The sequence below is a fragment of the Schistocerca serialis genome, chromosome 4 (assembly GCF_023864345.2).
Source record: "Schistocerca serialis cubense isolate TAMUIC-IGC-003099 chromosome 4, iqSchSeri2.2, whole genome shotgun sequence".
NCBI lineage: Eukaryota > Metazoa > Arthropoda > Insecta > Orthoptera > Acrididae > Schistocerca > Schistocerca serialis.
Genome location: NC_064641.1, coordinates 857,009,407 through 857,027,444, shown reverse-complemented (window position 1 = coordinate 857,027,444; position 18,038 = coordinate 857,009,407). Strand labels below are relative to the sequence as shown.

At 41.8% G+C, this 18,038-nt stretch overlaps 1 protein-coding gene across 1 annotated transcript in view; it reads right to left on the bottom strand.

Moving 5' to 3' along the window:
* The window catches only part of LOC126473496 (serine/threonine-protein kinase SMG1), a 353,891-nt gene that overhangs the window by 117,520 nt on the left and 218,333 nt on the right, over positions 1–18,038 (bottom strand). The window contains exons 31-34 of the mRNA XM_050100581.1: positions 11,755–11,839; positions 9,178–9,493; positions 8,737–9,011; positions 7,333–7,501 (exon numbers count right to left, since the gene is read on the bottom strand). Coding sequence (XP_049956538.1) covers positions 7,333–7,501; positions 8,737–9,011; positions 9,178–9,493; positions 11,755–11,839 — 845 coding nt within the window. The remainder of the gene's footprint in view (positions 1–7,332; positions 7,502–8,736; positions 9,012–9,177; positions 9,494–11,754; positions 11,840–18,038) is intronic.

Below are 18,038 nucleotides of genomic sequence, written 5' to 3'. Positions count from 1 at the left end.
CACGTGCAGGACATCAGCACGTGCAGGACATCAGCACGTGCAGGACATCAGCACGTGCAGGACATCAGCAAGTGCAGGACATCAGCAAGTGCAGGACATCAGCAAGTGCAGGACATCAGCAAGTGCAGGACATCAGCACGTGCAGGACATCAGCACGTGCAGGACATCAGCACGTGCAGGACATCAGCACGTGCAGGACATCAGCACGTGCAGGACATCAGCACGTGCAGGACATCAGCACGTGCAGGACATCAGCACGTGCAGGACATCAGCACGTGCAGGACATCAGCAAGTGCAGGACATCAGCAAGTGCAGGACATCAGCAAGTGCAGGACATCAGCAAGTGCAGGACATCAGCAAGTGCAGGACATCAGCAAGTGCAGGACATCAGCAAGTGCAGGACATCAGCAAGTGCAGGACATCAGCAAGTGCAGGACATCAGCAAGTGCAGGACATCAGCAAGTGCAGGACATCAGCAAGTGCAGGACATCAGCAAGTGCAGGACATCAGCAAGTGCAGGACATCAGCAAGTGCAGGACATCAGCAAGTGCAGGACATCAGCAAGTGCAGGACATCAGCAAGTGCAGGACATCAGCAAGTGCAGGACATCAGCAAGTGCAGGACATCAGCAAGTGCAGGACATCAGCAAGTGCAGGACATCAGCAAGTGCAGGACATCAGCAAGTGCAGGACATCAGCAAGTGCAGGACATCAGCAAGTGCAGGACATCAGCAAGTGCAGGACATCAGCAAGTGCAGGACATCAGCAAGTGCAGGACATCAGCAAGTGCAGGACATCAGCAAGTGCAGGACATCAGCAAGTGCAGGACATCAGCAAGTGCAGGACATCAGCAAGTGCAGGACATCAGCAAGTGCAGGACATCAGCAAGTGCAGGACATCAGCAAGTGCAGGACATCAGCAAGTGCAGGACATCAGCAAGTGCAGGACATCAGCAAGTGCAGGACATCAGCAAGTGCAGGACATCAGCAAGTGCAGGACATCAGCAAGTGCAGGACATCAGCAAGTGCAGGACATCAGCAAGTGCAGGACATCAGCAAGTGCAGGACATCAGCAAGTGCAGGACATCAGCAAGTGCAGGACATCAGCAAGTGCAGGACATCAGCAAGTGCAGGACATCAGCAAGTGCAGGACATCAGCAAGTGCAGGACATCAGCAAGTGCAGGACATCAGCAAGTGCAGGACATCAGCAAGTGCAGGACATCAGCAACTGCAGGACATCAGCAACTGCAGGACATCAGCAACTGCAGGACATCAGCAACTGCAGGACATCAGCAACTGCAGGACATACTGAGACCTGGATGGACGTGCACAGCCACTACAGATGCAAATGTCAGGAAGGTGGATGACATGATTAAAGCGAACCGACGTATCACCACCGATGGAGTAGCGGCAGAACTTGGAATCGGACATGAGCGATCTCACAAGATCATTCACGACATTCTTCGATACAGGAAGGTGTCAGCAAGATGGGTGCCCCACCAACTGACCCTGACACACATGGAACAATGCATGGAATTCAGCCTGGAACAGCTCATGCATTACCGTGAGTCTGGCAATGACCTTCTGTTTCGGATTGTGACAGGGTACGAAATGTGGGTCCACCATTACACGCCCGAATCGAAGGCAGCATCCATGGTGTGGAAACGTCCGTCATTGCCTGTGTGAAAGAAGTTCAAAAGCACTCCATCTGCAAGTAAAGTGCTACTCATCGTTTTCTGGGATGCCAAATGAGTTTTGCTGCTGAGCTTTCTGGAGGATGCAACCATCAGTGCTGCACGGTACTGTCCCACTCTGTCGAAATTGAAAGAGGTGATTCGGAAAAAGCGGCCTGGCCTTCTCAGATCTAGCGTTCGCGTTCTGCCATTGGATAACAATGCAAGAACACACACGGCAATTGCAACGCAAAACCATGTTGCAGCTCTTGGTTTGGAGCGCTTACACCATCCGCCTTACAGTCCGGATCTCACACCAAGTGACTTCCATCTGTTTCCTGCTTTGAAGAAGACTCTCGGCAGAAGGTGCTTTGGCAGCAATGCAGATGTCAAACAAGCCGTTCAACACTTCTTCCGTATGCAACGCTCTGATTTGTTCCTGGAAAGCTTTTTGAAGCTTACAAAGAGGTATGACAAATGTCTCAATGTACTCGGAAATTATGTAGAAAATTAAGATATGTCTGATCTTGAATGTCTCATTCTCCTCTCTCTCTTTTTTTTTTTCCACACACAACTCTTGACCACAGTCGACAGGGGAAACTTATTTTCCGACTCCCCCTCGTACATGCAGGTCTCTGCACCATAGAAGACTATACTCTCAAATATCATCTTGAAAGTGTGTCGTTTTGTTATATTCATCACATCCCTTTCTCCAAAAGACTGAACTGAGCCTCCCAATGAGCCTGCTATTATTACCAATTCTTTCAATAATTGGTAAATTTAGTTTTCCCTTGTTTTCTAAAATGGACCCCAGATAGCAAAAAACTGTCCCTCCCTCTATGTACAGTTCATCCGTATCATTAGCAACATATTCCATTTTTATAATTAATCTGCAAATCACAGTTTTTTATTCCATTTGCATCTTCCATGTTGTGCTATGACGACTTTGTTGTCATCAAATGGTAAATGGTACATACCTGTTCCATCTGTAATCTATAAATCCATTCTTTTACATTTACAAAACCACGTCTTGACAGTAACATCAGAGGCAGACTTTTAACAGGCCTTTGCCTGTTGCAAATTTCTGCGAAACTATAAAATCAGGCATATATTGTCTTTATACATTTCTTGTTTTATTTTAGCTAAGGAATCCTCTATGTCTGCCTGTAATGTCCTCTATGTTTGTCTGTAATACCTTCCAAAGCAGTTTCCTTGAAATAGTATCATATATCTTTTCTAAATCTATGAAAGCTAGTCCACTGCTTTTCGATTTTTCTCTATATTTTTCCAAAATCTGTCATATAGTGAAAATATTGTCTATGCATAATCAACCAGCTGTCAAATCACATTGTTATCTTTGCGTCCTACAATTAGTTTCCACTCTGATTTTTTTATTACTTCCCTAAAATTCTGATTAATAAGTTTATAACAAAATCCTCACAGTTTGAACAAAATTTGCGATCTATCATACATACGGTGGTAATAAAGCTTAGCTTCATTTCCTAAGGTATTACATCTTGATGTAATATTTTGTTTAATAACTGCATTGTTAGTTTAAAAACTTTATTACTACCATATTTATGAAGCTCCAGAGTGATTCCACCTAGTCCAGCTCATTTTTCATTGTTTCCTGTCCTTGATACATCAAGCAGTTCACTTCCAGAAATTTGAAGCTCATCACCCTTGTGTTCACTTTCTTCTACCATTCATTCCTTCATATTGTCTTCTCTGTCCTATCTAAAGAATCCAGTTACAAATTAATGGTTTCAGCTGAACAATCTAAGTTACGCAATATTTAAATCCTAAGTTACGCAATATTTAAATCACGAACCACATCTGGTTCTATCAGACACGAATTTTCTGTGATGTTACCTACGTAAGGCTTGATCATTAAACCAACTACAGTGAAAGTACTGTAATGTCCCTAATTTGTTAAGATAATACACTGCACTGCAGTAAGACAGTTGACCTATGGTACAGTATGGTCCAATATTGTTAATAATGACAGGCCACATATTTTAAAGTCTGCTTACGTCCAAAGAGTACGAATGAACTTTTGTTCTAAAGAGTAAAAGTGCAACCACCATGTATTTCATTAGCCATTTCGTAAATTTAGAGGTAAGATGGAAAGATAAATATTTTTCCCAGAATATTTTCAACACAAACACAAGATGTTGCACATCATTTTGATGTGTAATTTGATATTGTAACAGGCAGTATTAAGTTGTTATTACTTTCTAGTACATAATACAACTGCCACTTAACAGTATTACCTGAATCTGATTATTACTTCCCTGTTTCAGTAAATTCAGAATCAACGAGGATTCTGAAAGTGGTAAAGTTGTGAGTTTACTTAAGTAATATACAGGGTGGAGAAAAATTGTGTCATAAAATTTTCGTCCTGGATAACTGATGCCAGTAGGAACCAACCAATAACCACAGCACTGCCTGTCAACCGACGAACAGCAACAGGGTCATTCTACATCCAATCGGAGCACGTGGTGCCAAGTTTTTGTAGATTACAAATGGTGCTTTGTCAACCTACACAACATTAGTAATTTTGGTTCCTACTGGCATCAGCTATCCAGGGTTAAAATTTCATGGCAATTTTTCTCCACCCTCTATACACAGTACGCGTGTGCGCACGCACGCGCAGACTGCAGTTTAAACATGGAAGATGTTCATAAAATGCCAAAGTAGGCAGTATATGCTCCCTTGATTGGCAACACTTATTTCTGCCTGCACACTACTCCCTCCAAGCACTCACCATAGTTCACAGCTAAGCTGGTGTCATTGTGTTCTCTGCAATGTTCCATGGTTCTGTGCTTGAACAACAGTGAAACATGGATGGTAATCTCTTCCAGAGGGTGAAGAAACCTATGTTACAACAGCAACTAATGCATGAATAAAAGACACCAATCACAATTCAGTCCAATTCTCAAACTATCGCTTGTCTTGCAGTCTAGTGACATCTGTTGGCACTATCTTCCCAACAAGTCTTTCCGCTGTAATTTATTCTTGCGATCACATCTTCATAACAATTTTAGACATTTAATTCCAGACTAATTTTCTTTATCTCTTCATCTAAACGTCATCATCTTGCTCTAACTATGATTAAAAGCTGATAACGTTTTTCCCCAGTATTCCAATACATGAACAGCAACAGCATTTCTTATTCACAAGTACCCACTTGGTAAACTATTAGAGTTTCTCATAAATAAAATACAGACTTGATTTCAGAATAAAGTAATGGGTTTTGAACCACAAGATTTTCACCTTTGAATGTTATCTTAACTTCAAAAGCAGCCTAAATGTGTACATATTAACCATACATGTATGAGAACTTTTGCAGTGAACCAGTTCATATACAACAAAAGTCTGTAAGTTGATAGGATTTAATGTTATTTCCTCCAGTATTTCACAAAATTGTCAATTTTTAGGCATAGCATTAGACTCTTGTATCGCTAATTCACAGTTTCTCAAGTATCCCTTGCGTTAGTGCTGTGAGTCAGATGTACTGAGATTGTCTGAGCAAGATCAATATTGTAACAAGCACTTCAGCATGTCAGGAAATCTCGAGTCTATTCAAACCCAAACACGGTTTGCCTAGCCTTACCTTACGGGCTGTTCAAAATAAACTTGTAGGAAACCTCAATATCCAATGCTTCATTCGTAAATGTTAGACGAATCCTATATTAAACAATGAGCCTTATCCCTCCAGTTACTCACCACCTCCCAAAGTCCCACCATCCAGCCACAGATGAGCATTCCCTTCGTGACTCAGTACCACCCAGGACTGGAGCAACTGAATCACTTTGTCCATCAGGGTTTCGACTATCTCTCATCATGCAATGAAAGGAGGAATGTCCTACGCACTAACCTTCCCATCCCTCCCACAGAAGTATTATGCTGCCCACAAAACCCACACAACATCCTTGTCCAAACCCACACATCTCCTGCTCCCTACCCCTGGATTCCTGGCTCATATCCCTGTAATATGATCTAGATGCCAGACCTGTCCCATACATCCTTCCACCACCACCTACTCCAGTCTGGTCACAAGTATCACCTATCCCATCAAAGGTAGGGCCACATGTGAAACCTGTCATGTGATCTACAAGCTAAGCTGCAACCACTGTGCTGCATTCTACGTGGGCACGACTTAACAAGCTGTTTGTCCACACAAATGGCCACTGACAAACTGGCCAAGAAACAGCTAGACCACCCCATTGCTGAGTACACTGCCCCACGCAACATTCTTCATTTCAATGACTGCTTCACAGCCTGTCCCATCTGGATCCTTCCCACCAACACCAGCTTTTCTGAATTACACAGGTGGGAACTCTCCTTGTAATAGATCCTACATTCCCATAACCCTTCTGGCTTCAACCTCCATTAGTCTATATCCTTACCCTCTATCCCTTTCCTCATTCCAGCACCACACAGTCCTCTATTCCAACAACGCACCCACTGCCTTTTTACCCCTCTCCTTTACCGCTAAGTGCCCCAACCCCTCCACCCACCACCCCGCGTCTAACTTCCTGGCCACACCTAGCTGCCCTCACCCCTCTCCATCTCGTCCCTGTATCCTTCCACAAGCAGCACTTTACCGTCCCCAACCCTTACCCTGCTATCCCTCTGCTTCCCCAACCCAGCCTCCTCCGTACCCCCTCCAACCAGTTGCATTTCCCCATCAGGTGCAGCTGCTCATAGTGTGGCCTCAGCAGCTAGAGACTGCAGTCATATGTGTGTGACTTGCGTTTGCACGCGCACACTGCATGCATGTGTTTTATCTCCGACAAAGGCCTCGTTGGCCAAAAGCTCATTTTCTGACAGTCTTTTCAGTGTGCCTATCCATGACTCAGCATCTCCACTATATTGTAAGTAGTAACTATCCTATACAATGACCCCGTATTTTACAAATGACAAATTTATCAAAAAACCTCATCTTACAATTGGGTAAATATGGCACAATGAAATAATAAAATAATAATAATAATTACAAAAGGTTTACAGGTGTACCTAATACCATTATTTCTAATCACAGCAGAATATTTTTGTTTTTTACCAACCTAAATTAAGTTTCTAGAAATTCAATTCAATTAAAGTTATATTTAATCATCTGTAATTATCTAGATTTGGGGACTGAAAATTTGTGTTCACAATACGATAAGCAAAAGTGATCATTCTAAATAGCTCTCCATTTATAGACTTTCTAAGCATAACAAAAATTATTTTTATACGTAACGCAGGAAGTAAGGATAACCACTCTACCATATAGTTGATTGATCACTAGGAACAAAAGCAATTAAAAACTCAGTTCAGAATTTGGGCAACATCTGTCTTCAGAGTTGACTGACTAAGACACAAATTCATATACAAGCATGGCTACATAGCCCAAGGCTCAGCAATGTTTTCAGTACTGTTTTGTGAATTTTGACCTCTCGATATGACTATACAGTGTATGGTTACCTTCAATCTTTACATTATTCCACACAGGACTTCCCAGTATTATATTAAAAGATTGTCTTTGATGATAGCTATGCATATTGCAGCCTACACAAGTAGTTTCCAATTGCTCTTTCTCTGTATTTATGTACATTTTGATTTAATCCACAGAACATGATGTAGGCAGTGTGTTAAGGAATAAAACAACATACTTGAAGAGAAGGTCCTTTGGAGTTTCTTCAATAAGCTCAGTCAGTACTTGCTGGAGGACTGCTGGTGGCCATTCTTTCCTGTTCTCCAGAGCAATTCCCTTTTCCTTTAGCAGTGGCGTAAGCTTTTTGTAAAACAGTTCTGATGGACGCATAATTTGTCCTGGAGCAGCTGTAAAAGGAAAATACGTACACTTACAAATTACAATTTAAGTAGCCTAAAACTGTTTGTTCATTATGTTCTATAAATATATTCAAACATTAACACAAGCAATTTCCATCACAGTCAAAGTGCAAATCGAAATCATTGTCTGTCATTCCATTTACAAATTTTACTTCTTGAAACAACACTAGCTCAAACTACAAGTTACTAATGACCTGTCCCAGCTTCACACAGGTAGCACTAAGTACCTAGGGTTGCACGACTTGTCTAAGGTAGCGGTAGTAAGTTACATACACAAACCTTCCTTGTTAATCAGCCTAGCTACTGGTGAAATCCACACCAAAATTCCTAGAATGGTTTCTGAGATTATTCTTCAGACACATACAGAAAAATGCGGCAGGGGATTGTATTATATACATTTGCAGATGCATGGGGCATTTCTGTTCTGGAAAAATTAACTTAGGCATTACATTTCAACAATGTAATGATGAATGTGTAATGGAAGACCATATATCTATTGACACACACTGTGAAAACAGACTATACGGATATTACTTTACAGGCCTAGAAGTAGTTTCACCAAGACCACTTCAGAGTTGCAAACAGCAGCAGCTGCAGCAAGGAAACAGTTTTGGATTTCTCCAGTTGATAATATCTGTAACTGGCCATCCCCTTCAGAAACCCTCCCACCTGGGGACAAATAGTATTACATCATTTGGAGGTCACTCAACCACATTCGATCTGGAGATGGAAGATCGGGAATGGCATTTCCTTGTGGATACCAACTGTGACTGAAGAGAACTACACAACATGGAACACCTATTGATATGTCAATTATGCCCTGAACCTTGCACAGAAATAATCTTCTGCTCGCAACTCCATGTGCAATTGATGTTGCAAGATTTTGGGCAACAGTAGTGTTGCTTACTAATCTTTTCTCCCTGTTGTTCTTAATGGTAATTACCGCCTGTTGTATCTGCTTCTGACTCCAATAAATAATAAAATTAAACTGATAATTAGATAACGCTGGCACACGGTACCATGGACAGAAGCTAAGCCTAACTGGGAGAAAGAGGTATTCAGTCCTAAGTACTGCCATAAAACAAACTTCACACATTTTTAGTGGTTTTAAAACTTAACTGTTGGAAGAAGTAAAGATGGTACATACAAAACTGGATTCATACAGCTTAGACATCAATGCAAGTAAAAATAAAAAAGTTATTCAATATATTCTGTATACATACTGTTTGATGTGGCAGTAGAAGAAGATTGGGTCTTCAGTGAAGCTGCTGCTGCTTCTCTCTGCTGCCAGCGTTTGTATAATCCAAAGAGAGGGGTTGCTCCATCAACCCAACTTATTAGCCCACTACGTGGTCCCAATGGAATGACTGAATAATGGCGCGCATAATACATATCTGACTGACGGCCTTGGCGCATCATAGTGTTCGCAATACTAAGGAATTGCATGATTCTTTCATCTAAGTGTAGGTCCTCAAGGCCTTTGAACAGATATGTGTACCTGCGGCAAATTTTGCATTTTGTACAACAGCTCAAATCTTCACACACACACACACACACACACACACACACACACACACACACACACACACACACTTATTGTCAATTCAGTTCCACATTAATTAGTAACAAAGGAGCACGAATTACAAATTTTAAACAATAGTTACATTTGTCCATTACTTCCATGGAAAACCAACTTCTTTGGCTTTGTTTTTGTGGGAAGTATAGCAATATTATTATCAACAGAAGCAATGTTTATTATTGTGCCAGCTCGTGGTGTAACTCCTGGCATAGCAATCAGAGTGTTTTTCAATGATGCCAGTGAAGGGCTGATGTCTGACATTCGCAGACTGTATGCTGCACGTTTCTGAACACGTTGCTGAAGTTTAGCTTGAAGTTGTTTCATGGGTGCCCATGACTCATTTGGTCTTCTCGGATTAGATGGTTCTTTTAGGCTGGTAAGGGCTGCTGAAATGTGTTTACCTGCAAGAAGACAAGAGAATTATATGTATGAAGTGATCAGTCTCATGTTATACAATGTCATATCAGTTAACGTTCTCATGGTTTCAGAGCTTAAAAATTTTACTTCACTACATTGTATTAAGTATTTAAAAAACATTAGCCACAGAACTGAACGTAAGTTATCCTCCCAGTATCAAAAAGATTGCACAGTTTCATAAATCAGCACTGTAGCATATAACGTGTATGAAACAAATTTTTAAGTTCTCTTTCAAAATATAATTTCAATGGTGAATAAATACTCCAACAACCAGCTAGTTACAAATAGGGGCATAAATCCGAGATGAAATATTAAATGCATTTATGAACTCTGAGGTACCTCTTCCTTGAATACTCTCCCCTTCGCCCTGAACCACCATCTGAACAAGCCTCTGAAGTGTCAACGGTACTGGCCAACTGTCATGTCCCCTGCCCAAAGGAATCATTGGATGCGGATGTGGAGGAGTGTTCCTCCTGGCAAGGACATTGAAAATATAAATGCAAGAGGCAAAATGTTATTATTGTGACAGACACAAATAACCTCCCTCTCCCCTCCAAAGGACGGAACTATTAGGTCCAAAAGCTAGAAAGTGCTATCACTTTTTCTTTTGCATGTGTACCAGCAATACTACTAATTTCTGCTATTAAATATAAGAACTGGCCCACAATTCAGTCTCTTAATTTATTAGTTTCCTGAACTGAACTTTCATTTGATATAATACGGAAATGATAAATTTAACTTTGTGCAGATGGTGCTTCTCTGAAATCACACTGCATGTTTGACAAATTGTGCACACTTAGAAGCGTTAAATGTTACACATCGTCATGTACGACACTACGAAAAACCATCAAAGCCTAATATCGCAGTTAGACAGTATCTAATAGCAGTAAATATGCACTGAGGTTCATTTGTCATAACAGATGCAATTAGCTGTGCATTAAAAGAAGACTGCCACATTTCAAGTGATGTAATGCACATCAAAATCATACAAGTAATGACACTGTTTGCTGTGAGCACATGCCATAATTATAAAGAAGGAAGGGCAATTAAGATTTAACACTTTGTTGATGATGAGGTCTTTGGAGAAGGTGTACAAGTTCAGGTCAAGGTAGGAAGCTGGCAACATCTTTTCCAAAATAACCATCCCAACATCTGCCTTACACAATTTAGAGAAACCACACACAATCTGAATCTGGATGGTCCAGTTCCTTATCACAATTATGGCATTGAAGGAAAGAAAACAAACATTTATATAAGCAAGCTTTCATCCGTCACAACCTTAGCAAAGTATTCAGCCAATCAGTTATCAGCAACTCAAATTGTGGTATACACATTGAATGTCACAAAGCAAGCATTGATGGTAAGTTAATAACTCTGCAACTAGTCAAGAACTTTGATGAAATTTCAATATTCTCTATTGTCAAAAGTAAGGCAGAGTCATTTCCCACTGAAATTGGAAAAAGAGCATGATGAACATAAGACAGAAACAATGTAACTTTAACATTGTGGCAAAGCCCAAAAATTAATATCCATTCACTGTTTTGCATAAAAATTTCTTAATTCATTTGCTGAATCAAATTTGGATAATATTCCAAGCTATCAACAATATCCTCCATCATCTTTGTCAGGGACTAAAACTGATTCTTCTATACCCACAAAATGAAATCCGATTGCCCGGATTATACCATGAAGGCACAGATTGAAGTGGCGCGTTCTAATTTCAACTCTTTCTCTTATCACAGTGTCTCAATAGTTTTAAGTGTGAGCAACTATTCTTGTTTGTTCAAACGAAATCTTATGCTTATTTAACAAGTTGTGATTTGCCACTACTGATTTATCCAAATGCCTGTATTTAAGGTGACGCTAATGTTCTGTGACCAGAAGATCAGCTAAAGTTAGACTTTGTGAGAACAAGTTCAATAATAAAGAGACTGCCCATGCACTTAGCAATGCTTGTAAGCCAGCCAACTGGATGCCATTCTGGGAGTATAAAAGAGGCAACCTTGCCAGTTCATGACAGTCAGCTTTAGCCTCTGATGAAGATGGAGGATGTCATCTAAAGCTTGGCATTTTGTCCGAACTTGACATGGCAATGAACCGAGAAATTTTTCTGCAAGGACCCCATTGTGAGAAACTTCGTAGGCCTTCAATGTTTTGGTTATTATTTTTTTTTTCTAGTTTATTTTAGAATACTGTATTTTTCATGCTCTGCCAACTGGTTTCGTTATAACAACAAGATACTCACCAAACTTCTCCTGAAACCACCTTTCATGTGGTGTCTCTGGTGGTACAGAAGTGATGGAGTGAAGCTGCTCCAGCACAAAAACTAGCTGTAAGGCAAGAAAATGTCATAATTTCACACTTGGTAAAATATTACATCAGTACACTGATCAGCCAGAACATTATGACCACTGATCTACTATCAAAATATAAACCCGTCCATGCAATAACAGTGGCCCCCTTGTGAGGAGTGACTGGTAGTCAGACACAAGCACAGTGAATGTAATATCAGTGAGTGTGCTGTCTGTGTATAGAATGGGAAGGGCGTGTGATCTATCTGAGTGATCGAGGGGGCAGATTGTGGTGGTCCAGAGGCTCGGCACGAGCATTTCAGAAACTGCACAACTTGCCAGGTGTTTGAGGAGTGCTGTGGTGAGAGTCTTCAACACGTGATGAAACCAAGGTGAAATCATGTCCAGATGTCATGGGGTTGGGTAGCCACCTCTTTCAGATGTCGTAGGCTTGCCAAACTGGTAAAACAGGACAGGCAGCGAATTGTGGCAGAACTAACATCCGAGTTTAATGTTGGGCAGAGTACAAATGTGTCTGAACACAAAGTGCACCGAACACTCCTACCAATAAGCCTCAGCAGCCAATGACCCACGCGTGTTCCAAAGTTAACACCATGACATCAGCCATTATGATTGTAATGGGCACGTGACCATCAGCACTGGACATTAATGCAGTGGCCAAGTATTGCATGGTCTGATGAATCCCAATACCTTCTTCTTCATGTCAATGGAAGGGTGCGAATTGGTCTTCTTCCAGGGGAACATCTCCTTGACACCTGTAATGCAGGACAGAGACAAGCTGGCGGCAGATTCACCATGCTCTGGTGAACATTCATGCGGGCATCCATGCGTCCAGTGGAGCTAATCCAAGGTACCAAGATGGCCAATGAGTATCCTACACTGATTGCAGTCTACAAACCCCTTCATAATGATCATGTTTCCCCGACAGCGGTGGCATTTTTCGACAAGACAATGCACCATGTTACAAGGTCAGGAATGTGGTGCAGTGGTTCAAGAAAAATGGTGGTAAGTTCCAAGTGATGTGCTGGCCCCCCCAACTCGCCACATCTGAGCCCGATTGAACAAATCTGGGATGCGATTGAAAGTGTCATCAGAGCTTATCTCTACCCCTCCCTCCCAGAATTTACAGGAATTCAGCAAGCTGTTTGTGCAGATGCGGCACCAGCTTCCTCCAGGAAACTACCAAGATCTCATTGCTTCCACGCCACAGCGCATTGCCATCTGTGCCAAAAGAGGACATACTGGCTATTAGGTAGGTGGTCATAATGTTCTGGCTGATCAAAGTATACAGTTACAATATAATCTATATACATTATTGTTACTGTTACAAAATGGCCACCATAACGTGATAAATATCGTGAATGACTTTCCCATAAAAACATGAAATTCATCATCAATCTGTCCCTGATGATGTGCTGTAATTGTTGAAAGATATACACCTGCTTAGCTGTTTTAAGCATTTTTCCTTTATCCCACAGTAATAGGAATCCCTTTGCTAGAACACTAGTGCAAAAATGAAACAAAGTTGGGTTTAGCAACAAAAGCAGATTTTACCTTACTGCCAGTAAAGCTCATTTGTGAGTTCTATATTGGCCACGAGAGTGGCAACTGTTGGAGCTGATCAATTGATGACAAACAATATCAATTATTAGCATCACAATGTAAGAAACTGAAGCTTTCAATGACTATACATCTGATGTGTGTTGATGGAACACTGAACTGTGCAGGATACATTGAGAACAGCAGTAGTCCAAACTACTGTTGCTTCTAAAATATAAGGAAGATATGCTCTTCTAGCAGATCATCATCCATGCTGATATTTCTTGCATCAGCCAACAGATGCTCAAAGAAGCTGTCAACTACCATGTCCAGAAAAGATCACCAAACCAGTTACCCACTGTGCACATCCACAAAATGATGGGTCTTGTCTAGTCTACATTTCTGTCAATGTCCCTTGACCTCCTGAAAAAAGGAAGGAGAAAGAAAGAAAGAAAGAAAGAAAGAAAGAAAGAAAGAAGATAACACTGCGCTCATTCTTCTTCCATAGAATTTCTTCTTTCTTCTACTTCTTTTATTGACTTGTCATTGTCCTTTCCCTTGGTTCCTCGCCTTTACCTTCAGTTTGTGCACCTTCGTAAGCATCATCTTCTCATCCATTCTGTTCACAAACCCTTGTCTGTTATGTCCCTAACACTTCCATTTCTCAGCTTTCCCATTATTGTTACACCTAGTCAACCAATCAGAGACTTCATTTCACTTTCTCACACCTTAGTTATTTCCCTTACCTTCGTTGCCAAAGTTGGTAAAAAATACGTTTTGTACACCAGCTCCTTATCTTTCTGGGAAACTTGTTTCCGTATCATTCCTCTGACATTTCTAATAAAGCCATTCACATATCTCTTTGTTATGCCTACATAGAGATGCCTACTTTCTCCCTGTTGTTCCCTCACACCATCAAATTATCAGCTTATCTATTTTGTCATTTATGTCTTTATATCATCCACCACCACTACAAAAAATCCAAGACAGTACACTTCCTTCTTTCAGAATATTACTCTGCATCAGTCATGATGTTCTCTCTTGCCACTCTCTCACAATTTACAAATCTCACATATAATTATTTTATGCTCAGTACAATCTGCTTCTCTACTCCTCTCCTCCTCAATTCCTCCCACACTTTAATTCTGGATAAAGAGTCGTACACTTTCTCTACATCCCGGAATGCCATTAGCAGAATTCTGCCTCACTCATATTGGTGTTCCTTTCTATACGAGATCTACTGTGGACTTTTGTGGCCTGAAGCCATGCTGTTGTTCAGTCAGATGCTTTCCCACTGTTCTCTGGAGCCTTCTTTCCAGAACCTCACAATTTTTTGCACAGTGGCACATAAGGGTAATGCTCCCATATTATTAGAATAAGTACTGTACAATGTGTATAATTTTTTGCCATTCATTTAGAATCATTGCTTCATTTATTTCTTACAGAAAGAAATCAGTGGAAGAGTTTCTTACAGTCAGATCAAATTAAACAATGAGCAATACTTTGTGAAGCCATTATGTAACTGCTGAGTCTCCGCATGTATACAAGCACACAAGAGTGTCACTTGACCATTTATTCATGTCTTTCTGTGTCACCTGGAGAGGGCAGCATTGTGATAGCCTTTTGTGGATGGACGATCCTTGTATGGTTTTAACAAGGTAATCACAATGACCTCCTTTGTCTTAAATACAAAGGTCCTGGTATCAAATCTGATTGGAAAGGTGAGGAATATCTCTTTATGCTCATTATTCAAATGGGAAATCACGCAGTAATAAACAATTTTAGATCCTGGACCTGTAGCTTTAGTCACAAATATGGCAGATTAAAGTTCCCAGAAGTGTTTTAGCATTGCCTAGATTATATTTAGTGGAGAGGTTAACTGGTCTTCATTATTTAGCACAGAAGTGATGGTCTTGTCATCTACTTTAACCAGAGATCCTTCATTGTTGACTGCCACACTAACACTCTGATTAAAATAACTTGGTGATTGACACTTCACTGACTCAAAAAATGGTAGCTGCCAGCTACCAGCCAATTATGGTTCTTTTTTGAATGCCAAACTTGCTCACTGTGCTCCCTGTTTCACAGGGAAATACATAGCTTTGTCAAGTGCGTTAAACTGCATGTAAGAAACAGTGAACCACCCATATCCCCAAGCAATCTGTCACTACATGTTTGTAGACTCAAGTCATTCCTATTTTACATGGGTGTCTCTGACAGACAGTGTCAAATCAGAAAACGATCTTCAGACTGGAGGACACTGGTAGTTTTTCATTGTATAGTGCCAAATGAGTCAGTTGAATACAGTGAGACATTCATGACTGCATTAAAATGCCCTCCTTGCCATGTTTTCACGAAGAGTATATTCTCTTTTTTCAAATGAACTTTTCTAGATTTCTAATCTCTGGGCAGGGGTGAATAAAGCTTTACATTACGTAATATGCATTTAAATTTTCTAAATGGGAGTAATGAAGTTTCTATTTGCTCCACGAGAGTTGTCATGTCATGACACTCTTGTAGTGTGACACACAAAGAGAATAAATGACCATATTTTTTTATACACTCCTGGAAATTGAAATAAGAACACCGTGAATTCATTGTCCCAGGAAGGGGAAACTTTATTGACACATTCCTGGGGTCAGATACATCACATGATCACACTGACAGAACCACAGGCACATAGACACAGGCAACAGAGCATGCACAATGTCGGCACTAGTACAGTGTATATCCACCTTTCGCAGCAATGCAGGCTGCTATTCTCCCATGGAGACGATCGTAGAGATGCTGGATGTAGTCCTGTGGAACGGCTTGCCATGCCATTTCCACCTGGCGCCTCAGTTGGACCAGCGTTCGTGCTGGACGTGCAGACCGCGTGAGACGACGCTTCATCCAGTCCCAAACATGCTCAATGGGGGACAGATCCGGAGATCTTGCTGGCCAGGGTAGTTGACTTACACCTTCTAGAGCACGTTGGGTGGCACGGGATACATGTGGACGTGCATTGTCCTGTTGGAACAGCAAGTTCCCTTGCCGGTCTAGGAATGGTAGAACGATGGGTTCGATGATGGTTTGGATGTACCGTGCACTATTCAGTGTCCCCTCGACGATCACTAGTGGTGTACGGCCAGTGTAGGAGATCGCACCCCACACCATGATGCCGGGTGTTTGCCCTGTGTGCCTCGGTCGTATGCAGTCCTGATTGTGGCGCTCACCTGCACGGCGCCAAACACGCATACGACCATCATTGGCACCAAGGCAGAAGTGACTCATCGCTGAAGACGACACATCTCCATTCGTCCCTCCATTCACGCCTGTCGCGACACCACTGGAGGCGGGCTGCACGATGTTGGGGCATGAGCGGAAGACGGCCTAACGGTGTGCGGGACCGTAGCCCAGCTTCATGGAGACGGTTGCGAATGGTCCTCGCCGATACCCCAAGAGCAACGGTGTCCCTAATTTGCTGGGAAGTGGCGGTGCGGTCCCCTACGGCACTGCGTAGGATCCTACGGTCTTGGCGTGCATCCGTGCGTCGCTGCGGTCCGGTCCCAGGTCGACGGGCACGTGCACCTTCCGCCGACCACTGGCGACAACATCGATGTACTGTGGAGACCTCACGCCCCACGTGTTGAGCAATTAGGCGGTACGTCCACCTGGCCTCTCGCATGCCCACTATACGCCCTCTCTCAAAGTCCGTCAACTGGACATACGGTTCACGTCCACGCTGTCGCGGCATGCTACCAGTGTTAAAGACTGCGATGGAGCTCCGTATGCCACGGCAAACTGGCTGACACTGACGGCGGCGGTGCACAAATGCTGCGCAGCTAGCGCCATTCGACGGCCAACACCGCGGTTCCTGGTGTGTCCGCTGTGCCGTGCGTGTGATCATTGCTTGTACAGCCCTCTCGCAGTGTCCGGAGCAAGTATGGTGGGTCTGACACACCGGTGTCAATGTGTTCTTTTTTCCATTTCCAGGAGTGTATATTACGAGTAAGTTGAGGAGTAGGGAAGATGTGCCAAATGTCCCTCACAAACATAGCCACACGGTTTGGCCTTTAGACTGACTTTCTGTGGATGCTGCTGCCACTTGGCACAGGAGAATACAGGTGGCTACTCAAACTAGAGAAAGAAATTTCTTGAGAATTCCAGGTATGAGGAGGAAGGTAGTGTCATTAGAAGCTCCTGACAAATTAACAGTGAGTGAAATGGGAAATGGCATCATAGCAGTCACAATTTTCTTTTTTCTCAGCCCAGATATACTAGCCAGAAGCAGTAGTTTGACCGTAGTTTATAAACATTGGCAATTTATATGGAATAATATTCATATAATTAACACACTTTAAAATATTTAATATTTTAAAAATTTGTGATTTATAAAACTTAATAAAATTAAATTTCAATACTAAGCTCAAAACACAGAATTCCCTAAGATTTTATGATATTCCAGAAATTCCCCAAAATTTCCTTTACTTTTCCGAGAAAATCTTAATTCTATGAGAATTCCAGATTTCCCAGAAGAATTACCACCCTGGAATACTACTACGGTGCTGACGTATTACATACAAGCCACCATATAATGACAAAATCAACTAAGTGAATGCTAAGATAAGTAAATGTTTGTTCCAAAACAGGATTATGGAAGTAATATCATGAAAATGATTTAAAAACAGTTCTAACC